Source organism: Culicoides brevitarsis, chromosome 2 (assembly GCF_036172545.1).
Source record: "Culicoides brevitarsis isolate CSIRO-B50_1 chromosome 2, AGI_CSIRO_Cbre_v1, whole genome shotgun sequence".
Lineage (NCBI taxonomy): Eukaryota > Metazoa > Arthropoda > Insecta > Diptera > Ceratopogonidae > Culicoides > Culicoides brevitarsis.
The window spans coordinates 9,803,455-9,828,345 of NC_087086.1; the positions used below are offsets into that span (position 1 = coordinate 9,803,455).

Consider the following 24,891-nt stretch of genomic DNA (forward strand, 5'->3'; position numbering starts at 1 on the left):
AATTTTTTAGGAAAAAATATCAAAAAGTACGTAAAAATACTAAAAATTTAAATTTTGGAGGTAAGAAGTGTCAAAAACTGGCACTTTTTATTTAATTTTTTTTTTAATAATTGGCTTTCAAGAAAATTGGTTAAAATTTTTTGAAATCAATTTTTTTTTTATTTTTTTAAATTTTTAAATCTGTAACAAAAAAACAAAAAAAAAACAAAAAAAAGTCGAAAATTTAAAAACTAAAAATTTTAAAAACTTTTTAGAATATTTTTCTTAATTAATTAAAAATTAATAATTATTTTAATTAATTTCTAAGTTAAATTTTTTTCTTAATTTTCAAAATTTTTTTTTTAACAAATTTCGATTTTAGGCTCTTCAAGAATTTTTAAGCGATCTCAATTTTTTAAATTTTTATTAAAATTTATTTTTTTAATGAATTTTGTACCTTTTTTTCAAAATTTGCTTAAAAAAGTCAAAATTCTACCAAAATTCAAAGTATCATTGCAACCGCTGAAGCAACTGAACTTTATTAATTAAACTGCCATCAAAGTGAGTTTGCATCTTCAAAACTTTCCTGTCGGCGATGTCATTCAACAAATTTTCTCACCTAAAAGATGACAAACAATTTTTTTCTTGTCGCAAAATTTTTCACAGAACATTTAAACCTAAAACAAAAAGCTCCTTGCCCGAATATTTTCGACCGTTAATAAATCAAGATTATTTGCCACCTGCAAGCACATTCCGCTTAAACACATCTCTCCGATCTCGCATTTTCTCATATATTTCATCCCAAAAACAACTGCGATTGTAATCACATTTGTTCCATTCGTGCAACCTTTTTCGCACCATTTTTCGTGTAAAAACTTTACTTCATGCACAAATTTAAATTTAATCAGGTTTCGCTATCAAATTGAATCAGCCAACTGAATACACCTCATGTACTTCTCATATTCAAAATTTTTCGCTCTCATCAGCAGGGGCGGGTTCAGATGAAGGCCCTGCCCTTAAAAAAATAAAATAAAAAATTTAAATATTGAAAATTAAATGAAAAAAAAAATTAAAAAAATAAAATAATTAATATTTTATTAATTTAAATTAATAAAATTATTTTTTTTTATTTTTCATTTAATTTTTTAATTTATTTCCTTTTTAAATTCTTTAAAATATTTTTTTTACAGAACTTTAATAGATATCTATTAATTTAAACGAAATTTAAAAAAAAAACAAATTTAAAATATAAAAAAAAAATATTTAAAAAAATAATTAATCAATTTTAATTACTTAAAATAAATTTTAGATTTCTTTAAAAAATGTAAAAAAAAATAAAAAAAATAATTTAATTAATTTAAATTTTTTAATTATTATTTTTTAATTATTTATTTATTTGTTTTTTTTTCATATTTTTTTTAAAGAAATTTCAAACCTATTTTAAATATATTTAAATAAAAAAAAATAAATAAATAAAAAATTTAAATAAATAATAAAAAATAATTAAATTAATTAAAATTTATTATTTATTTAATTTTTTTATTTATTTTTTTATATTTTTAAAAATTTTTTTTTTAATAAAAAATTTATTCCAATTATTCCAAACCAAGCAAAAAATTTAACAAAATAATTTTTGGAAAAGCTTCTAAGCCCAAAAATTCTAATCCATCACCGTCGCTGTTTCATCCCTGTGTGTCATGGTACACCACACAAGAGCACACTTCTAAGCATATTTTGAAGGTACCTCACATGTAGGTATCTAACATTCGAGCTACATACACGGGAAATGTCAAATTTTCAAATTTAACAATTTCTACGCACACTCAATAGGGCTTCGCAATAAAAATTTCAAAGGATATAAACACGAGTGGTATCTATCGCTCGCTCGCACCAAAAAAAAAGTTATTATTTTCGTGAACGCGAGACAAAAAGTTGATTTACGCGAAAAATCTCTTCCTAAAATGACGAAAAAGACTTTAGAATAGGAAAATCCATCGGTCCTAAGCAGTAACAGTAACGCCAAAAAAAGAAAAATCCTGAAAGTAGTGAAATTTTTCTATAGTATTATTATTATTATTGAATTGTTGCCAAATAAAAAAAAACGTAGAAAAATAATTTTAGTGAAAAAAAAAATAAAAATCTTCCAAGTTTCATTTGAATTCTAAAGAAAGACGCAGAAAAATGGAAAACTTCCAACACTTGATAATAATTAACATTCTTATCATCCTCATAAGTGCTAATGGTAATGGTAAGCATTAATGTCACACCATTTCACACATACACAAACGACATACAGAAAAGCTATAAAACGTCTCATTTTTCGGGTATTAATTAAGTTTATGGCCAAACGATGGACCGAACTACAAATTTTCCGTACGTCGATGACTCCTTCATCATGGACAACTACGAGAATTTTGAGGAAATGGTGAAAACTCCCCTCGATCGAGGTAATAAATCTCAAATATCTCGAAAACTCCCTCTCATACAGCCGCCTTTCGTAGGTCCATATTTTGATATCTCGGCATCGAAGAACGTTACAGCCTTAGTTGGTACAACGGCGTACTTGAATTGTCGTGTCAGGAATTTGCAAAATAGAACCGTAAGAATTTTTTAATTAATTATTTGAATTTTTTTCGGTTAAGTGGCAAATTCCTTTCATTTTGCTTCATTTTTCGGTTTTTAGGTCAGTTGGATACGTCACAAAGACTTGCGTTTGTTGACTTCAGGCAAAATGACGTATACCGCAGATCAGCGCTTCCAAGCTGTGCATAACCCCATTTCGGATGATTGGTCACTAAAGGCAAGAATTCCGTTTTTTTTACATTAAAATTTAATATTTTCATGTTTTTTCATCACAAAAAAAGGTTCTTTTTGCGCAAAAACTCGATTCTGGTGTGTACGAGTGTCAAATATCAACAACGCCGCCAGGTAAAATTTCTTCCTTAATTGATTTGTTTCCCGGGAAATTGTTTTTTTTTTATTTTCACTCAATATTTTATTCTGTTTGCCTGTTTTTTTTCCAGTTGGTTACACAATGTCATTGGCAGTTGTAGGTAAGTCCTTTGACAATATCCGAAAAATTTTCTTCGGGGAAATGTTTGTTCATAAATTTTTATTAATTTTTTTTTTTCAGAACCGATTACAAATATTTTGGGAGGACCCGATTTGTACATTGAAGGTAAATAAAATGATAAATGTTTCGCGGAATTTAAAATTATTATAAATTTTGTTTTTAGCATACTCGACGATAAATCTCACATGTGTCGTGCATCATTTGCCGGAACCGCCAAATGCAATAATGTGGTCGAAGGATGGGCAGGTACGTTTGATAAAATGTGAAATTTTAGTAAGAGATGATAATTTTGTGTGTTTTGTAGGAAATCAACTATGATAGTGCACGAGGAGGAGTTTCAGGTAAAATATTTTAGAGAACACTAATATGAGAGATGAAAAATTATTTATCGAAAAATGTTTGATAGATTAGTTTTAAAATTTTATTTTTTTTTATTAAAATTAAATTTTATGACGATTTAAAATAAAAATTTCAAATTTTAAAATTTTTTAATTTAAAATTCAATTTTTTATAAAAATTTTCATTTAAAAATATTTTAAATTATAATAATATTAATATTTTTATCAAAAAAAAAAATAAAATAAAATAAATTTAATAATATTTAATCAATAAATAAAAAAAAATTAATTAAAAAAATTAATTAAATTAAAAATTTCCTATCAAAAAATCTAATAATTAAAGTTAAAAATAATTAAAATAAAAAAAAAAATAAATTTTCATATATTTTGAACATAATTTTAATTTTTATATAATATTATAATATATTTTTTATTTTAATTAATTTTAATTTTTAAATTTAATTTTGAGATTTTTTGATAAAAAATTTTTAAATAATTTTAACGACAAAAATTATTATTTATGTTCTTATAAGTCGAGTCTTTAATTTTTAGTTTGTTTTTTACATTTTTTCATATAAATAATTTTAAAAATATTTTTTTTTAAATATAATTGTATAAAATTAAAAATAAATTAAATTTTAAAGATTTTCGAGAAAAAAAATATTTTTTTTATTTTTAACGACCTTTTATAGAATTTCCATTTTATCACAAATTTTTAAATTTAAAATAAAATCATTAATAATTTTTTTTTTAAATTTTGAATTTTCAAAGAAAAAACAAACGAAAAAAATATTTAATTTAAATAAATTTAAAATTTTCCAAAAATAACTTGAAAATTTTTAATTTATTATTTCAGTAATAACGGAAAAAGGTGAAACAACGACATCCTATTTGCTCGTTCAACGCGCGAAGCAAAGCGATTCAGGAACTTACAAATGTTCTCCTTCCAACGCAATACCCGTCACTATTCAAGTTCATGTCCTCAATGGTAACTTTTTCAAATTTTTACTACAAAAAATACAAAAATTGACTTTTAATATATTTTTTATTTATTTCGCATAATTTAGCAGGCGAATATCCAGCAGCGATGCAAAGTGGATACAAAACGTCTTTTAACAACATTTCAATATTGTTGATTTCAACAGCACTTCTGTGGTCTTGGAGATAGGAATGTTTCGTAAATATTTAATTTTTTTAAAATTAACTTCTAATAAATTGTTTTTGTAATCTATTGATTGTACATAAGAATATATATAATTATAATATAATATAATAAAGCATATAATAAAGAAATATTTAACAAAAAAGAAAAATTAAATGAAAAATTTAACAAATAAATATTTATTCGAAAAATGCTCTAACATGCAAAAAAGGAAAATTCTCGATTTTCATAACTTTTATTCATAATTTTTCGCATATGATTAATGATTATATTCAATTTTTTTTTTTTGAAAAAATACAAATTATTGGTTGAGTTGGGTGCTTCAGAGTGCTTCGTTGGCAGTTTGAAGGTAAGCTTGCCAATATTTCATCAGCTAAAAAAATATTTTAGTTAAAATTTATTAGAAAATGTTTAAGATTCAAAAAAAATTACTTGATTTTGATGCGCCATTTGATCCTCAATGTACTTAATTACGATAGTCTTAAAGTCACGAACACGTTGAAGGTCAAATTCTTCAATTTCGCGTTTGATTTGTTCCGAAATATTGGTGAAATCTTTCTCTAATTTGATTACTTTGTTGTTCCACTGTAAAAAAAAAATAATAATTTTTTTTTTAAATTCAAGAATTAAAAATTTATAAAAATTAAATAAATAAATTATTAATTAATAATATTGAATTAAATTAAAATAAAATAAATTAAATTAAAATTAAATAAAAAAAATATTAAAAATTTTTTTTATAATAAATTAATTATTTTTTAAAGGAATTATTAAATTATTATTTTTAATTTTAAATCGATTTTAAAGAATTTTTGTTAATTTTTAACTTTTTAGAGCCTTTTTTCATGAAAATTATTTTTTTCTAATAAAAATAAACTAAAATATATTTTTAAATTAAAAATAATTTATTTTAAAATTAAATAAAAAAAAATTATTAAAAAAAAATTATAAAGAATTAATTATGTTTTTAAAGAAATTATTAAATTATTATTTTTTTTTAAATTTTAATTTTAAAAGAATTTTTTGTGAAAATTTTTAAATTTTTTATTTAATTAAATTTATTTTTAATTAAAGGAATTTTTATAATTAATTTTTTTATTAATTAAATTTTTTTAAATTTTAATTTTAGAGAATTTTTGTAATTTTTAACTTTTTCAGGCTCTTTAACTTTTTCACAAAAAAATATTTTTTTAAAATTATTATTTTTTTTAAAAATTTTAAAAAAAGTTTTTTTTTTTAAGACTTAATTTGAATAATTTATTAATGATTAATTTTAAACAAAAAATTTTTTATGAAAATTTTTCATGTATTTTTTCATTATATTTTTGATTTTTTTTTTAAATTTTTATCGAAAATTTTTTTTTTGCCCCAATTTAATTAAATTTAACATGCTTTATGAAATTTTGCCCCAATGTAATTTCTAAAATTTTGTCCCAATGCACAAAATAAAATGTTGCCCAACGCACAATTTGAAATTTTGCCTCAATAAACATTTTAAAATTTTGTCCCAATAAACATTTTAAAATTTTAACCCAATGCACATTTTTAAATTTTGACCCAATGCACATTTAAAATTTTCCCAATGCACATTTGGAATTTTTTAAACAAAAATTAAATAAAAAAGTCAAAAAAATTCTTACATCTTCAACTTCTTTGTCAGCCCAATCGAGTTTTTCGTTCCTGCCTTGTAACTCGAGCTTCTCCTTATTCTCGCGCTTCTTCGTGAGTTGCATTTGCGCATATTCCCAGTTTTGGAATGCCTTGACACGCTCATGAAACACATCCTTAACAGCTCCAATTAGCCCCAGATAGTCTTTCATCTGCTCCGCCAAAATGTACAAATCGGAATTCGCCTGCTCCGATCGCAAAAGTTCAATTTTCTCCTCGATATTTGCCAGCTGAGACAATTGTCGCGAGAGGCCCGTGTGTTCTTCGCACGCACTTAGCACGGCAGTCGATTTCGCGACATTTCCCGTGTACGCAGCGAGTTCCTTGCGATTCAGATACAAACTTTTCGTGGCGGCATACAACTTTTGCAAATGGATGTCAATGACTTCGATCTCCGTGATTTTTTCGTTGAACCATTGGTCATTCTCGTCCATGCGATACGTAATTTTGTTGACAGTTTCGCCAACTTTGTTGAAAAGTCGCATCACGCCGGCACCCGATAACGTACTTGTGCTCACGGCACGCGGCAATTCCTCGTCACTCTCGAGAAAATTAATGAAATCCGGGTCGCTGCGGAGGACTTTGTATTGCGCCGTGCGATTTAGGTAGCGTTCGAGCGAGGCACGACGATTTTCGAGCCAATCGTTGTTCGTGCTGGACTTCATTTCGTTCTGCTGGTTCATTTTTACCTTTGTCGTGCCGATGATATTTTTCTCTGGCGGTGCCGGAATGATGTGCCCTGATTTTAGGTACTTCCCCGATAGGAGTTCGTGCAAACCGAGGAAGTCGCTGAAACGACGAATTGTCACGGATTGGGCTTTTTTGAAGCCAGGCACCTGTTTTACCGTCGTACAAACTCTAAAAACGAAAAATTTTGATGAAAATTCCTTTAAAAAATAGCAAAAAAACTCACTTGTAAGCAATATACGATCCCATGCCATCGCCAACTTTCTGTGGCTCTTCAACTGTGATGCTGATCATTTGGTCCGGAATGTTCGAGGCGTCTTGTGAGTTGGTTTTGCCCTTGAAACAGAACAAAAATCAATAATTAATTGGTGACTCAGAGCTAATTTATAATCAAGTTAGTCGCTAATTTCAATCAAAAACTCAAAAAAGTCACATTTCCTATTCAAAAATACACGACTTATGACCTTTATCGACACAACTTCCCGTCAAACAATCTGCGGGTTCACCGGAAATGGCAAATTAAGGCTTTTTCTGGATTTGAATGGCAATCAAGCTTTTTTGGCGTATCAGATTTTGTTAGGATTTTCCATGAAAAAGTAGGAAATTCACATACATCACCATTTGTTTGTGCTGAATCATCGTCGAAACGGGGCGGATTGATATCAATATTGTCGAATTCGTTCTCGTTTGGAGCACTTTCGTCGCCAGCTTCCATCATCATCCTGAGATTGTGTGGTCCGTACTTTTTTTTAAAGTATTTTTTCTGATAAGAATTTCTTTTATTTTTTTCTCTGGAGAGTTGTTTGTTCGAGCAGCTATGTGTATCACAATCTGACAACAAAAGTGATTACAAAACGTCAAATGGAAAGTGAATGTTAGGGTGAGGTTTCAATTATGAGAATGAATTTTATTTTTTCATCAAGTTTTTTAATTTCTGTTTTTATCTTTGAAAAAAAAATTAAAATTTTCTCAAAAAAAAAATTATTTTAAAAATTTTAAGAAAATTTTTTGAACAATTTTTAGTAATTTTTAATATATTTTTTTAAATTTATGGAAGTTAGAAAAAATTTCTGTATCGATTTTAATCAAATTTCCTTATTTAAAAATTTTTTTTAGAATTCTTGTGAATTTTTCAAAAATTATTATTATATTTTAAAGAATTATTTTCAAAAATTAAGAAAATTTAAATGCTTAAGTTTTCTAATTAAAAAAAATTAAATAAAAAAATAAAAATAAAAAATAATTTCTTTAATCTTTTTTAATAAAAAATTTTTTTAATTTTAATCAAAATTTAATAATTTAATTAAATCATTAAATGGTTTGTATTTTTTTTTATATTTTTTTTAAGAATAATTTGTTTGTTTAAGAAAAAAATTCTAAAATTTATAAGAAAAAAATTTTTTAAAAAAGTAAAAAAAAAAAATAAAAAAAATAAGACTTTACGTCGCTAAAAAAAATAACTAAAATTCTTTAAAAATTAATAAAATAATTATATTTTAAAAAAAATTCAGAAAATATTTAAATTAAAAAAAAATATATTTTATTATTTTTTATGAAATTTTTTTAAATCAATAATTCCTCTAAATTTCATTAAATACATATTTCATATTTTTTTTTTGTAAAAAAAAATTATTTATAAAATGGAGGCTAATTTTTATCATTTTTATTAAAAAAAAAAATTTGAAGCCATTTTCGCTTTAAAAAAATCACTCAAACTCTTCAAATATTAACTAATAAAATAAATTTTATTCGAAATTTGTTAAAAAAATTTAACTTGTCCCAATTGATATCATTTTTTTTTCTAAACTGCCAACCTTTACAATTTTGAGATTCAGACAGTAACAAATATTTTTTTTCTTGTTCCCTAACATTAAACAACTAACAAAAAACTTTTTTTTTCCTTAAACATAAGAATGTTTCAAAAATAAATCACTTGATAAAAGCTGCACTGGTTGGTCAAAAAAATATCTTTTTAAGCAGCGCGTTCGACATTGCCGCCTCCATCGCCATCTTTTTGAGCTTCAATTTCTGTTTCATTCGAGGAAGAGGACGATGACGATGAAGTTTCGGAAGTTGCACTGCTTGCATCTGAGCTTGAGCTTGAGGAATTCGAGTTGGAAGATGAGGATGAGCTTGTACTCGGTTGCGGTAATGTTGCTAAAAAAAATGTTTAAAAATTAATTTTTTTAAGATTTTAAGGGATTTTAGGGACAAACCTGAAGCTTCTGGTTCCTTTGACGATTCAGGAGTTTGCTTTTTATTCGTTCGACAAGTGTTGTAAGCACCACAGAATGTACATTTAAGTCCTACGACGTGGAATTTGACCGTTGATTCCTGTTGAAAAATTAATTTTTAGTGAATTTTGTTTGAAAAAATTAAGGAAATCTTACTTTATGACAATCCTTGCACAAGATATCTACAAAATAATTTTCGTATTCTTTCGGCATTGGAGTTGCCAAGACCTCACTGTCGAGATACTCCCAAAGTTGCTTCATATCGAGCATCGATGATTGACAAGTTGGACCTATTTAAAAAAAAAATTAATTAAATATATTTTTTTTAAGTTTTTGTTCCAAAATTTCCAAAGTTGAATATCCAATGGGGCAAAATTTAATAAAAAAGTTAAAAATTTCATCAAAATAATTTTTTTAAATTTTTTTCTCATTTTTTTCATAATTTGAAAATTAAAAAAATTAATTTAAAATTTTTTATTAAAATTTTTTAAAATTTTTTTTAACAATTTTGGCAATACTTTATATGTATTTTCATTTCCAAATTTTTTTTAAATTTAATTTTTTAAATTTTTTTAATGAAATTTTAATTGATTTATTTTTCAGAAAAAATTCACCTGAATTTTGTGAATTAAATTTTCTCAAAAAAAAAAAAAAATAAATAAATAATAAAAAAATAATAAATAATAATAATTTTTAACAATTATTTTTTTTTTGCAATTTTCACATAAAATAGTCTCAATTTTAAAAAATAAAATAAAATATTTACCTTAAAAATAAAAATAATAAAAAAAAAATATGTTCAAAAAAAATTTTTTTTCCTAAAAATTTAATTTTTTTATAAAAATCAATAAAAAAGTTATTTTTGTATTTTGCCCCATTTTGGAAAAAAAACTTTTAGAACAAAAGCTTCAAAAAAAATTTAATCTTCGCAAAAAAAAATTAAAACCGGAATTCTTACATGCATAATGTCCTGACGACAGTAATTCTTCAAAACAGGTTTTGTGGATGAGATGCGAGCAAGCTGGAATATGACACGGTATTCGAGATGTGTGAATATCTTCCAGGCAAACGGGACAATTTGATCGCGAGACGTTCTCAACGCACTAAAAAAGGCAAATTTTTAATTTTTTTCTGAAAAAAATTCAAACAAAGGAAATTTCTTACTCGATGCCCATCGGTTTTCAGTTGCAGCGGTAAGCACATGTTGCACACTTGGCAATGGAAAAATCTTCCGCGACCCCCAACACGACAAATTCCGCAAAGGTAACAATGAAATTGTGATTTATCTTCGTCGTCAAACAAGTTGCAAATCAAACACGTATACTGAAAAATGCGAAATTTACGAATTTTGGTTAATTAAACAAGACACGAGATGCGAAAAAATTACTTTTCCAAATTTGACGCCGCATTCGGAGCAATTTGCCTGCACTTTCTGCCTCGTATTGCATTCCGTGCAAATGAGCTCCGACACGGTTTTCCGATTAAAATAGTGATTTTCGTTCTCGTCGTGACAATATCTGCACGAGTAGATTTTCTTGCAGCAAGGAGTCTGGAAAAAACACAAAAAAAAAATTAATTTTCACAAAAATCCTCGAGAATCGCGTTACTTACGACAAATTTTGCTCGTCTTTTGTAATGCACGCATCCGAATGTCTTTTCTTGGGTCTCCTCTTCGGCCATTGTCAGCGAAGAGATTGCTGCTAAGCGAGAAAAAAAGAAAGTGAAATGTTTGTTTTGGCACGCAGGTGAGTGGAAATTGAGTATTTCGGGGAATTAACATGCAAACGCGATCCGGCAGTGCGTTCTTTTGACGATAATACTGTTGATTTTCGTTTTGAGCAAGCACTTTTTGTGTAAATCGGAAGAATATGAAATGGAAATGTTTTGTTTTTTTATTTTAAGAAATGTCAATAGACGGATTTATCACTTTCAGACGACTCATGGCAGTCTTATGGCGTCATTCATTAACGACGTCGGATTTTGGGACCGATTTCTCATCCAAGTTTCAAGTTTTTTGTACAAGTGTTGTACTCAAGATTTTTTATTAGTTCCGTTAATCCGTTTTTCCACGTGAATTTTCCGGAAAATTTCGCATCGCTATTTAAATTTAAAAAAAATCAGATCAAATTTAAATGAAAACTTATAAAATTGTTTTATTAAAAAAAAAAAAATTAAACAAATTAAGAAAATTCATCATAAAATCTGAAAATTATGATAGAATTTATGATAAAAATTAAAAAATATTTAAAAAAATTAATTATTGAAAAATTAAATTAATTAAAAACTTAAAAAAAATATAATTTAATTTAGCAAAAAATAATAAAAAATTTAATTAATTTTAATGAAGTCAATTTTTTAAAAAAATAATTTTTAATTTTCATTTAATTAAATAAAGTTTAAATAAATATTTTTTTAAAATTAGAAAAATAAGTTAAGACTTTTATTTAACTTATCAAATTTAAAAAAAAATAATAAATCGAAAAAATTAAATTTTAATATTACTTCAATATTCAAAAATATTTTTAAAAATTCGAAAAAGAAAAATTTGAATATTTTTTTGATATTAATATTTAAAATTAAAAAAAAATAAAATCAATTCTGAACTTTAAATTAAAATTTAAACAAAAATCGAAAACAAATCAATTTTTATTAATGTACATGTTTAAATTAATTTTTTACCCATAAAATTTTATAAAATTATTTTTTAGTCAAACAAAATTAAATAAAAAATAAAAATTATCCATACTTTTAATTAAATTATAAAAGTTAAATAAAAAAAGGTCGAAAATAATTAAATTTTGAAATATTATTTTAAAAATTAAAAATATTTTTATAAAATCAAAAAAATAAGAATTATAATAATAAGAATTTTAAGATATTATAAGAATTTTAATAATTAATTTTCTTCAATTTGAAAATTAATTCTGAGCTTTTAATTAAATTATTAATAATTAATAAAAATTTAAAAAAATTAAAAATGAAAAAAAAATTTTTATTAATTTTTACCTTTAAATTTATTATTTTTCAAATCCTAAAATATTCTAAAATTATTTAAATTTTTAATTTAAAATAAAACAACATTTTTTTTTTAATAATTAGTTAAAGAACTATCATTTATTACTTTTTATTGCACCTTCCAAAAACATAAAAAGTACAAAAAAAAATCTTCTTTTTACCTGTAATGTGAATTTAAAAACGCAATTTAATAAATTATCGTTCAACTAATTTTAATTAGTAACTCTATACCTCCTGTATCTTTTTTCATTTTTCTTGATAAATATCTAAAATTAATTATTTCTTAATTGACATCAATTTCTAATTAAAAAAAAAAGTATATTTAAAAATTTCTCAAAAAACTTATCGATATGGCCTTTTTACAAATTTTCTTTTATTTATTTTTTAATTTAATTTTTTTTAGTAGTTTTTGAGCGCTTTCGTATACAACCGATGATGTTAATTTTTATTTTAGTATTTTTTTTTTTTAATTATTTATTTTTTTTTTAATTTTATTTTAATTATAGACAATTTTTTACCTTTTCTTTTTTTTTGCAAGGCATGAATTCGTATACGATTTTTTACAAATAATTTTTTTTTGTTAATTATTTTTCTAAAGAGTTCTAAAAAAAATGAAAGTAGCTTAAAAGTTAAACATCTAAAAATTACTTAAAATTATTTTTTGACCGTAAAATTATATTTCCAACGAAAGGCCTTGAAAAAGTCAAAATTTTGGTGAATTTAATTCATCTTCGGGGATTATTTATATTTTTTTTTTATTTTTTAATAAAACACCTATCTACCAATATAATGTTGAATTGAGAACATAGAATTTCCTCTATGGTTTAAAAGTCTTAAAACTAACTCTCTGAGAGTTTCTAATAATTTTTTTTAATTAAAATTTTTATTTTTTTTTATTTTCACATGTTATGGGAGCACATTTCACATCCGTTTTGGTGTCCATGCCCGCACAAATTGGCGCCAGGCATTTTAAAAAGGACTCCTCCGTAGTTGTAGGGAAAGGTGCCTGCTTGCCAAAATGACGATGTCGATGAATTTGAGGAGGAAAGTTGGGAAAGTGCCGATGTGAGACCTTGTTGGACGACAGCAGCTGCTTGAGCTGCGGCAATTGACGAATTATTTTCCGCATTATTGGACTGTGTATTATTATTGTTGTTATTATTATTACTAGTTGAACTATTTCCTGTTGTGGAATTAATTACGGCGGCGTCTTCAGCAGTGGCTTCTTGTTGTTGTTGTTGTTGCGACGAATTTGTGGACGAAGATGCGGCTGGATTTTGTTGAGCTGCTGCTGATTTTCTCTTTTTCTTTGTACGTGGTTTACCGGACTTACGGGACGACGCGCTCCCTCCGGTTTCTACTCACATTACCTATAATTTTTATTTTATTTATCTAGAGATTATTCATGTGTGTTGAGGAGAGGGGACACGTAATCAAAAACAAAAAACATTCAAACAAACGAAACAAAAAACATCAAACTTGCGACGTTTCTTACCTGCAAAATTTGACTCGCTTCGAAAGCGGTGCCGGGCAAAAGAATTACGGGACTCGACACGTGCCCAGCTTCCACGCAAATCATGTTCGGGTACTCGTCGTCGCCAAAATCTGACATTTCACGAGCTTTATCCATCCATGGGTTCCAAACAACTGAAAAAAAAAATTCAAAATTTCATCAAAAAAAAAAAAATATAATTTTTTTTCATTAAAATTTCCAACCTGTATCGGGAAAATTATATTTCTGCAAACGCATCTTTCTGCCAGAAACAACATTCGTGATCACATGTTCCTGCGGCGTATGTTGGTAAATTCTGTCGGTCCATTCGTTAACTGTGACAACTTCGCGCCCTTCTTGGTAAATTGCGCCATCTCGTGTCTGTGAATAGATCGCCTATCAAATTAAGTGATCTCGAAAATGGCGCCAAAATTCAAATGATCTCAAAAATGGCGCGAAAAATAAAAAAAACTTACTTTGTCGATGAAGGTGCATCCGTGTAATCCCGTAATTTGGCATCGTCTGACATCAGGAACTTTCAAGTAAGTGTGAAGGAGTAAGTTGAAGGAAAATGTGATATCTTTGCTAGGATTATATACACCAATGTGGAAATGGAGTTCCTTTTCGCGCAATATTAGTCTGTATGTGATTCTGAATCTATGGAAGAAAAATATTTTTCGTTAATGATTTTTTTTTAAAATTCTTGAGAAATTGATAATTTTAAGTATTTTTTTTATGAAAAATAGATGAAAATTTGTTAAGTTATCACTCAAATCTTTAATTTTTTTTTTTATTTATTTAATTTTAATTAACTAATTAAATTTAATTATTAATTAAAAAAAAATAATAATAATTAAACAAAAATATTAAAATTTATGGTGCATTCCATTCTAAAAAATACAAATATTTAATATCAAAAAAATACATAATATTAAAAGTAAATCATTAAATTTATAAAAATATTAATAAATTAATTTAAATTTTTAATTAAAAAAAAAAAAAAAAATTTAAAAAATTTAAAAAAAATTTTTTTTTAAATTAATTTTAATTTTTCTTTGGAAATAAAAAAAATTATTTAAAAAAAAAATTATTAATTTTGTACAAAAAATATACTTGGAAACTAAAATAATTTTTCAATAATTTATATTTTTTTAAATATCAGTTTGAAAGAAGTTCGTTAAGAGTCTTCTGCATATTATTTAAAAAAATTCAGATAATTTATATATTTTCTTGTAAAAATAGACAAAATTTTAGTTAAAAACTCAAAATTTAATGAAAATTTTGTAAATGTCAATTCAAAAAAATAACCGTTAAAATTTATTTAAAGAAAAAATTTGAAAAAATCATAAAAAATGATAATTTTAAGTTTTTCTTGAGAATAATTTTCTAAAATTTGACAAATTTTTTCAAAAAACTTCTTAAAACCCTCAAATTTAAATGAATATTCGTAAATGTCAATTCAAAAAAAAAATGACCGTTAAAAATTCGAAAATCGCTATTTTCTAATTCAATTTCATCTATTACTCAAAGCAACTTACTGATAATTCCACATCGATCTCGTAAAATCGTTATCCATACAACTGAACACCGCCTCAACATCTCCGCTCGGCAATCTTTCCGGAGCATGTTCACATGTCCATCTCGTGATTCGCGCAAAGCCATGTTGAGGCCCGTAAGACCATGCTCCAAATTGCGGAAAAACGAAAGGAATTCCTCCACGAATCGCCTTTTTTCCATCAAAAACTGCCAATTTGCTGCAAGTAAAAATAAGAAAAAAAAAATTAAAAACGTTAAAATTCCAAAAATAAAAAGAATTTACTTAAATTTCAGACAATATAAAGAAGAGTCGTCGTCGCACATAAAATATTTTATCGATCCCGATCAAAAACAAGAAGCTGCGAGAGAGAGAGGCAAGGCAACAAACGTATCACAATTAGAAAATCTATTATGAAAAAACAATTTGAATTTCACAGGCATAAAAACCATAATCTCGTTTAACATTATGCTTCGCATGGAACACACGTACAACGGCAGCGAATGTACGACGAGCTGACAGGAACCAAAAACTACAAAAGTTTGTACGAGATGCACGCAGAACGGCACAAATAGAGAAAACTTCACTCAAATTTAAAAAAGTATTTATAAAAAAGCTTTACAATAATATATTATGTTCGCAGCACGGAGCTGTGTGTGCCTCGTACGACTTTAATATTATGGATGTTTTTGTATTTTGTCCATTTTCATCCTTTATTTGTACACCGAAAAGCACATATTAGGTAGCAGCAGCAGCAAAGTTTTACATTATTTGTTGCTGTGTCTCGGTTTCTTTTTGCTGTAAGGAGCTGCTTTCGAGTTAAATAAATGGTAAATGATGGCCGACGGGCGGCAAAGAGTTTTTATATTACCTGGCGGCAACTTTTTCCGCACACACTTGCATACGACGACGACGACTGTTCATATATCATTTCATTGCATTTCATGTGAATTTTTTTGCAAGCCGCAAAGAACCTTTGTAATGATAATGATGATGAGCGCGCTTGAAACGAAGAAATTCGAATTTGCTCCAAAATAAAAAAAAAAAATAAAAATTCAAGGGGGAAGAGACATTTTAATGATAGATTATCTTCTGTTGTAAATAATATTTCATCTTTTTTTAGAACTAGAAAAAAAAATTGAAAAAAACTACAAGATGAGATAATTACAAATAATAATAATACAAGCGAGTGTTTCTTTGAGAGATAGACAACAAAGTAACAGAATCAACTATTTTTGGTCTTCTTTGTTGTGTGAGTGAGTGTGTTATGATCAATTATTGTTATAAAGATTGATTCTTGTAGCGTTTTGAATTGTAACTGTAGAGTTGTTACATGATTTGTGTTGATTGTTATTCACTTTGTTTGGAATTTTGATGATATTGGATGAGATTGGAGAATAAATTGTAAGTGATTTGAAGCTAATTTGGGAGTTTAAAGAAGCTTATTATTCAAAAATTAGTGTAATTTTATGAAATTTTAATAAAAATAATTAAAATAAATTTTTTGAAATATTTTTTTTTACTAAAATATGATTAACTTGAAAAAAATTATAACTTTTAAAATTTAAAATGAGTTACGCGCTTAATAATTAATTATTTTTAATTAAAAATTTCTATTGATTTTTTTCATTAAATAATATTTTAATAAATATTTAGTTAAATTTCATAAATAATAATTAATTTAACTTAAATTTTATTAAATAAAATTAATAAATATTAAGAAATTTAAAAAATAGAAATTTATAGAATTTTTTTATAAAAAAAAAATAATTAGAAAAAAAAAATTAAAAAATTAATTTTTTTAAAAATTTTTTTTAATCATAATTTTTAATTATTTATTGAATAATGTTTTAATAAAAAAATAATTTAATTTAATAAATAAAAATTATTTTTTTTTTATTTCTATTAAAACAACTGTCAACTAATATTAAAAATCGATTAAAAATTAAAATTGTTTAAAAAAATTAAAAAAAATTTAATTAAAAAAATAAGGCCGCTCCAAATTTTTTTTTGAACTTTTTGTCCCATGCCCCATTTCAAAAGTCGAAAATAAAAAAAAAAGTTAAAAATTTCATCAAAATTGGCCGTTTTTTGGTCTTTTTCATATTTTTTCAAGGAATTTTTCAAAATTTTTTAAAAAATTTTTAATTTTTAAGAATTTTTGTATTAAAAATTGTATTTTAACATAAATTTTAATCTTTAAAATTTTTTTCAAAAAAAATATTTTTCAAAATTTTTTGACAGTTTTTTTTACGAAAATTTTTTGTTTAAATTTTTATCTTGAAATACTCTGAGATATATTTTAAATTATCAAATCTCAATGTAGATACCAAAAAATCAACTAAAATATTCATTAATGACAAAAAACTGTTAAAATTTTTTCATTTTCAATTTTTTTTTTTATTTTGCTATTATAGTTTTTTGGACAAAAAGTTCGAAATAAATTTGGAGCGGCCTAATAACCTTATTTAAAAAAAATGAAAAAAGATCAGAAGTTAAAAAAACTTCAAAAATATTTAATTAAATATACATAAATATAAAAATTTTGAGTTAAATCTTAAGAGATTTTTATCAAAAATTTTTTTTTTATTTTAAAATTTAATAACAGAGTTTATCAAATATAATTTTATATTTTCGTATAGTAAAAAGAGAATTCTCAATGTACTAAAAATTTTCTTAAATCTCAAAATTTGTCCAAAATGACTTCCAACGAATCAAAAATTAATGAAAAAAATATATTTTTAATGAAAAATAATTTTTTTTTATATTTTTTGTCTGAATATTTATGAAAAATTCATGAAAATTTTATTTTTAATAATAAAAATTTAATTTTGATAATTTTTTTACTTGAAGAAATTACTCCAAATTTTTGAAAAACAGAATTTTTAATTTTTTTATAATTTAGGTTAAAAAAAAATGATAAAAATCTCATATTGAGAAATAAAAATTTGGCTCTAAAGATTTTTTCGAAAAAAAAAAAAAAATTTATCAATTTCCTCTTAACTCACTTTGACAAACAAATTCGTTACTCAAAAGACGCCTCCTGACGATTTATTTCATTAAAAAACGTCAAAGTGCTTCACTTTAACTCAAAGCCTTAATTAGTGCCATCAGAGAGAGACATTAACTACTTTCGTAATAATCATCATCAAACCAAACTATTCGCACACAACAGGTCCTTCTTCACATTTTTCTTTCCTTTCTCTGCCGCTCTTTTTGTTTAACGCATTATTGTCAAAATCGCCGCTGGCCACAAAACTTCAATTGTTTCGACTTTTATCTCTCTTATCTTTCGCATTTATCTCCGGCATTCGACTCCCGTTTCGGATTAATTTGTGCACTTTTTGTGTTTAAATGTTTATCTTGTAACTAATATCGTCATCATCATCATCAACAAGAACAACAACAACAACAACGGACCCGTTCTGCGCATGTGTGTGTGCATTTGCCGTTCGTCGTCGTTTACTATGCGTTGATAGTTTTTATGAATGAGTTTTTCGCATTGTTTGTTTTTTTCCTCTGTCGTGTCGTGTTTTTGCCGTGTTCTGCTACATTCTCCCAACCAAAGCGAGTAAAACGTAGTTTTTTTCGAAAATTGTTTTATGATGATTATTTGCCAACGGCAATTTAATTCGATGGACCTCATGTCCCTTTTTAACGAAATTTCTTCAAATTCGAACAAAAATAATTTCTTTAATAATTTTTTTTTATTAATAAACGCCTCGTAATTGTCTCGTTGCTGTGCCATGCCAATAATAGTCGATTTTTATTTATTTGCCATTCATCTTTCATTAATTGAATTGACAAATTGCGCACATTGTCGCCACACTCACTCATGTACCTAACAAAAAAAAATCATTATGCAAAAAATTTGCGAACCAAAAAATTATTTAAAGAGAGCAAACAAACCTACTTATTATTTTTTAGTTGTTTGCGTAAGTAAACGGTCCTATGTCTATTTTTATGATTATTTTTGCCAATAGAGATGGAAAGAGCGATAGGAAGACAAAACGTTCACCTTTCTTCTTTCCATCCATCGATTGTAGTTGCTTTGATGTTCGAAAATTATATTTGAGTTCAGGTGACATGAGATCGACGAGTGCTAATTATATATATTGGATGATCAAGATTTTTTTTTCAGCACGATTTATTTTTGTGAGTTATTTTGTAAAAAAATATTAAAAATTAAAGCGTTTGTTCAAGAAAAATTTTAATTTAATAAATAAATTATTAATTTAACTTTTAAAAAAATTAATTAAAATTTTTGATTTTTTTTTATTTTTAATTCATTTAATTTTTTAAAATAAAAAATATATTTTACACAAATGAAATTATTTATATTTTTATGTTAAATTAATTAAAATTTTTATTTACAAAAAAATATTTAAAATTGTTCAATTAATTAAAATTATTTAAAATCAAAAATTCAGAAATTATAAAAATCTTAATTATTTTTAAAATTTAAGGTTCAATTTTCAAAAATTTTTAATCAAGTTAATTTTTTTTAATTTAATTTCGAAATAAAAAAAAAATTTATTTAATATTTTCCTAATTTTTGAAAAATTTTATAAAATAATAAAAAAAAAAAATTTTTAAATAATTAATTTTAATAATTAAGAAAATCAAAATTAAATCATTTTATGAAAGTTTTTTATTTTAATTTTTTTTAATTCAATAAATTGATGTTCATAAAATTTTTGAAATTCTAATTTTTAACCAATTTTAAAGATTTTTGAATTAATTTTTTTTTAATATTTGAAATAAATAAATAAATATTTTAATTTAATTTTTTTTTTTTTAATTTAAAAATTTTTTTTTTTATAAAATATGAAAATAATTTAATATTTTGTCTAAAAATCACATAAAATAAATAAAAATAAAATTTAAATTATTTTTAAAATTTATTTAAATAATATTTTAATAAAATAAAATTAAAGAAAAGCAAAAAAAAAATAAATCAAATTTTAAAATTAAATTTATTTAAAAATTAAATAAAGCTTTCAATGAAAAAATAATTTTTCGCAGTAAAAAAAAAATAAAAAAAAACTCGAATAAAAATTTAATTACCTCTTAATCTCTTAAAAAAGTTAGACTTTGTAACATTACGTGACAAAAATTGTCCCAATTTCCCATAAAATCTCGTTTGTTTATAAACAACTCTTATCAAAAAATTATGTTGCGTCTTATTCTAGAATTCTTTATCATTTTTTTTTGTTTTTGTCCAATTTTTAAAAGTTTCATAAATAAAAAAAAATAATTACGACGTCAAAGATCGAGCCCCCCAAAAAAATATTTTTTGCAACATTGTACTAATTTTTTAATTTCATGATAATTTTATTTTTTTCTTCCCGCTTAGATCATCCAATTTTAAATTATTCCGTCTCGCAATTAAAAATTAATCATCCAGGAACAGACAACAATGTTATTTGTAACTGAGCACTTGCATTACGGGCAATTACATCTTCACTCTTACTGACACCTGAGGCACGAATTGCAACGAAATTAAGCAGAAACGCGGGTATTTTAGCTTGAATTTGTCGGCAAAGTGACTTAGTGACATCGGAAATTTGCATCAAGATGGTTCTCAAAGTCGTAACGGGAGTTTTTCTGCTGCATTGGGGCCTGAGTTTAGCGATAACGGTGAGAAATTTTTAATTTTTACTTGAAAAAAATTATTTTTTTTTGTTTTGAATTTCAGCCCATCGGCAAAATGTCTCAAATAACGGCGGAAGATTTCTGTGCCGCGCAATATTTCGACGAAGTGCATAATTTAAGAGGTGCCCCGTGTCGTCTCGGATGGTATTACGTGATGGAAAATGCCGCGGAAAGTACTTTGCTCCAATGCTACATTTATTGCGTTGGTTATAATTTGGGACTTTTGAATGGCGATGGCACCAATGGCTTTGTCTATGACGCCCACTTTCCGTTCATCCGAAATAGCTCGTGTGCCACGCGCTCTCAGTATTTCTGCGGAAAGGCATACGAAGTGATCAAGTGTTTGTTTGAGGAAAACGACAATGTTGGCGGATCGTTTGCCGCACTGCTGAGGAAATATAATCACTTGTCGAAACACGTTGAAGGACGATTGAAGCCCGAAGATGTAAAGTAACGCGATGTATAAAAAAGGGAAAAATAAACAAATTAACTCACCTAACGAACAGTTGTTCTTGATTGTTGACGCGCCATGAGACGACTGTGGCACCTGTAAAGTAAAAAAAAATATGAAATTTATTTTTTTTAAAGAAAAATTAGAAAAAAAAAATCGGAGTTTCCATTTGGATTCAATTTAAAAAGTAAAAAAGTTGCTTTAAAAAAATTATTTTTTGAGATTTTGTGACAAGTTTTCTTACGTTTTTAAAGTTTTTTTTAATTTTAATTTTTTTTAATGAAAAAAATTTAAAAATAGTATTTTGATGAAATTAATTCTCAACATTATTTTTTTAATGGATTTTTAGAAATATATTTTTAAAAATAAAATTTCATAAAATATACATGAATTGAAAAAAATATATTAAAAAATTTATTTAAATATTAATTTAAAAAATAATTAAAAATAATAATTTTTAATAAATAATAAAAAAAATATTTAATTAAAAAAAAAATAATAATAATAAAAATTAAATTTTCAATTAAAATTTAAAAATTAATTATTTTGATTTAAATATTTTTTTTTGTATTTTGAATAAAAGTTTATCAAGCAAATAATTTATTTTTAACTAAGAAATTTCAACATTTTTAATTTAAAAAATTGTAAAAAAAGATGAACTTTAAATTTATAAAAATAAAAAATTATAAAATTCTTAAATAAAATAAATATTTAGAGAAATTAATAAAATTCATATTTTATTAATTCTAATCAATAAATTAAAAGAAATTCAGTTATTTATTAAATAAAATTAATTAATTAATTTTAAAAAAGAAATAATTTTTTAAAAATATTTATTTAACTTTTGTCCATGATTTTTTAAAATATGTTTTAAAAAATAAAATTATTAATTAATTTTTTTTATTAAAAATAATTATTTTTGAACCTTTTGAAAAAATGTTTTTAAGTTTTTCAACAAAAAAAAATGTATAATAAAAAATATTTATAAAAAAAAAATAAAATTATTTAAAATTATTTTAAAATTTAATTAAAAATAGAAAAAAAAATAGAAATGCAACATTTAAAAGTTTTCACTTTAAAATATTTTTCTAAAATCCCTTCAAATAAAACTTTATCTCACAAAAAAAAAAAATAAAATTTTTATCTAACAAAAAATTTTAATTCCATAGATCTCATGTGACTTATTTGAACAACTGCACTTCAAGGTCACTCTCTCAGAACCAAATTAGGCTCTTGCCAATTCATCATTTAACGGCAAAACTTCACAACAAACCGCCTTTCCAAAAGCAACGGTTCCAAAACAGTAAATCCAGTCATTAACTCAAAAAAAAAAATCGCAGCAGCAGAAAAAAATCGCTTCAATGTGTGAATTTGTTGTGAGACGAATGCATCAAACACAAAAACACTTGTTTCAGCAAAACTCAAATGTTTATACAATACGCGCGCGAGATACAATTTTTTTTTTTTGAAACGTACACATATGAAACTTTTTTTTCACTTCACTTTTTAGATAGAAATATGACATTGGACCATGCTTTAACCTTTTTTCGTACAAATAATTGAAAGTACATGAACGAAACGGTTATTCATAGAAAAATATTTTTGTGTGCCGCACACATGAACTCGAAACGTAAATCATTTATACTGAAATTTAAAAAAAAAAAAAAGTTGGATCTAATCAGCATGTGGTGTGCATTAAATATTTTTTTAACATATATTTATTGGGATTATGAATTTTTTTTAATTATTTTTTTTTGTACTTGGGCAATTATTGCGTTGTACGTGAAGTTTGCACGAGTTGCTCGCAAATTATTAGCTGAAAAATTAAAAGTTGTCAATGACGATTGTTGACAACATCTTCGGGGAATGCGGTAGGTGCCTCGATTGTTTTCGGCATTTCCCGTGAATTAGCTCCCTAATCTCGGGGACTTGGCTCGTTTCGCGTCGAGCGAGCAAAAAATCTCATTAATACCACCAAAAAAGTCATACGGGGCGCAATCGTACATGTACGGTCGACGGCAAAAAAAAAAAAAAAAATTCATGAAACTCCCATCAACAACAAAAAAGTCCATATAGAAAAAAGTGTACGCGGTTTTTTTTATATGAACATTTCCCGTGCGATTTCTCGATGACATGCAACAGGAACGCCACGGAATCCAAGTGGAAACGCCGGACACGCATTTCACGGAGCTTTTTTTCATACAAACCATGTAAATTAACCGTGCAAGTGGTGTTATTTCCGCGATCTAAAACGACAACAGAGGTTGCGGCTGCCATCTTTTCTTGAATTTTTGTTTTTTTCCTCGCTACTCGCTGCGTTATACGGCACGTCTATCGACACTCGCGTCTCACTTTGTACGGATTTCGACAAAAAAACAACATTCACTCACTCCAGAACTCGCTGTGTGTGTGTGTGTGTGTGTGTGTGGCGCTTTACACTTTTATTCACGTCTATCCTCGACCGACGTTTGACTATAAATGAAATGTGTTTGTCGGAGCACAGACCGCGCTATTGTGAGTTGCCCTTACAGCGCTACGAGCCAGCACGCAAGAGAAACAATCATTAAAATCATATGTTTTTTATGAATGTATTTTTGATATCACATTGTGCGCTGAGTTACTTCGTCGGAATGGACTTTGCTTGAAGTCAACAAGGGGCAATGACGAAAAAATTTGATTTTCAGAGAAAAATTGATCAATAACGGTAGTTTAGTGAGTTTTTGAGCAAAAAAAATATTTAAATGGAAAATCCTTTAAGAAATCTCTTGAAATTGGATTCTAATTGGAAAAGGGGCTTCATCTAGTAAGTAACTCATGAGAGAGAAATATTACTCTCTTGCTATGAAATTTGTGAGAGATGCGGGAAAATGTGATTTTATGTTAAAATTTTTGAAGGTTCTTCTTAAAATTATTTTTTAAAGTTTGAATTTTTTAAATAATTAAATTAAATAAAATAAAAATTAATTAAATATAAAATTTAGTTTAATTTACTTAATTATTTTTTTGATTTAAAAAATTTGAATTTAATTTAATTAAACATTAAACAAAAAAATTAATTAATAATTTTTCAAATTAATTAATTTAACTTTTTTAATTAATTAATAAATAATTTAAAATAAAAAAATAATTTTATTAATTAAATTAAATTAATTAATTAATTTTTTTTAAATCATTTAATTTAATTAAATTTAATTAAATAAATATTTATTTTATTTTAATCAAAAAAATCATCGATTTTTAACAGCACAAAAAAGAATTTGAATTAAAAAAAAACAAAATAAAATTCATGATACAAAAAATCATTTACAAAAAATCATGAAAAAAAATAAAAACAAAAATAAAACTAATAGAAAATAATTTTAAATAAATTTTTTAGAAATTTTCTGATCAAATTTACAAAATTTTTGAACACTTTCGGTATATTTCACTAAAATTATAACTGCAAAATTTATGAGGCAAAATTTAAAACTTTTTGACTTATGACTCAAACTTAAGAAAAATCTTAAGAAAGCTTGACTTAAGTTAAATTAATTGGATTAATTTACAAATTTTTTTAAATTAAAAAAATTTTTTTAAATTACTTTTTTTTTGAAATTGGGTTGA

At 24.9% G+C, this 24,891-nt stretch overlaps 5 protein-coding genes across 7 annotated transcripts; 2 read left to right on the forward strand and 3 right to left on the reverse strand.

The window, feature by feature from the left end:
- The first annotated feature begins 1,844 nt into the window (after positions 1–1,844).
- Positions 1,845–4,633, forward strand: LOC134829848 (zwei Ig domain protein zig-8-like). The gene is made up of 11 exons (XM_063843127.1): positions 1,845–2,227; positions 2,316–2,426; positions 2,481–2,578; positions 2,663–2,779; positions 2,844–2,907; positions 3,003–3,032; positions 3,113–3,157; positions 3,216–3,298; positions 3,357–3,393; positions 4,247–4,378; positions 4,458–4,633. Exons 1-11 carry the CDS (start codon positions 2,161–2,163, stop codon positions 4,556–4,558), a joined length of 885 nt encoding a protein of 294 aa, XP_063699197.1. The 5' UTR covers positions 1,845–2,160; the 3' UTR covers positions 4,559–4,633.
- Positions 4,634–4,768: 135 nt separating this feature from the next.
- LOC134829846 (sorting nexin-2) lies at positions 4,769–7,739 on the reverse strand. The gene is made up of 5 exons (XM_063843125.1): positions 7,521–7,739; positions 7,134–7,243; positions 6,193–7,078; positions 4,985–5,137; positions 4,769–4,925 (listed from the first exon to the last, which is right to left on the reverse strand). Exons 1-5 carry the CDS (start codon positions 7,626–7,628, stop codon positions 4,875–4,877), a joined length of 1,308 nt encoding a protein of 435 aa, XP_063699195.1. The 5' UTR covers positions 7,629–7,739; the 3' UTR covers positions 4,769–4,874.
- Positions 7,740–8,661: 922 nt separating this feature from the next.
- On the reverse strand, positions 8,662–11,037 carry LOC134829847 (RING finger and CHY zinc finger domain-containing protein 1). The gene is made up of 7 exons (XM_063843126.1): positions 10,753–11,037; positions 10,529–10,690; positions 10,306–10,464; positions 10,100–10,244; positions 9,298–9,431; positions 9,124–9,241; positions 8,662–9,064 (listed from the first exon to the last, which is right to left on the reverse strand). The coding sequence occupies exons 1-7, from the start codon at positions 10,819–10,821 to the stop codon at positions 8,880–8,882; spliced, it is 972 nt and encodes a 323-aa protein (XP_063699196.1). The 5' UTR covers positions 10,822–11,037; the 3' UTR covers positions 8,662–8,879.
- Positions 11,038–12,636: 1,599 nt separating this feature from the next.
- LOC134830069 (uncharacterized) lies at positions 12,637–23,742 on the reverse strand. Of its 3 annotated transcripts, none has more exons than XM_063843429.1 (7): positions 23,496–23,742; positions 21,333–21,384; positions 15,187–15,402; positions 14,125–14,305; positions 13,873–14,029; positions 13,652–13,803; positions 12,637–13,548 (listed from the first exon to the last, which is right to left on the reverse strand). In XM_063843429.1, exons 1-7 carry the CDS (start codon positions 23,563–23,565, stop codon positions 13,486–13,488), a joined length of 891 nt encoding a protein of 296 aa, XP_063699499.1. In that variant the 5' UTR covers positions 23,566–23,742; the 3' UTR covers positions 12,637–13,485. The 3 variants fall into 3 exon arrangements, with proteins under 3 accessions (XP_063699499.1, XP_063699500.1, XP_063699498.1); XM_063843430.1 differs by having other exon boundaries at positions 12,637–13,526; positions 13,873–14,044; XM_063843428.1 differs by having other exon boundaries at positions 13,873–14,044.
- Positions 20,760–21,520, forward strand: LOC134832224 (uncharacterized). Its single transcript, XM_063846194.1, has 2 exons — positions 20,760–20,822; positions 20,881–21,520. The coding sequence occupies exons 1-2, from the start codon at positions 20,760–20,762 to the stop codon at positions 21,289–21,291; spliced, it is 474 nt and encodes a 157-aa protein (XP_063702264.1). The 3' UTR covers positions 21,292–21,520.
- Positions 23,743–24,891: the final 1,149 nt, after the last annotated feature.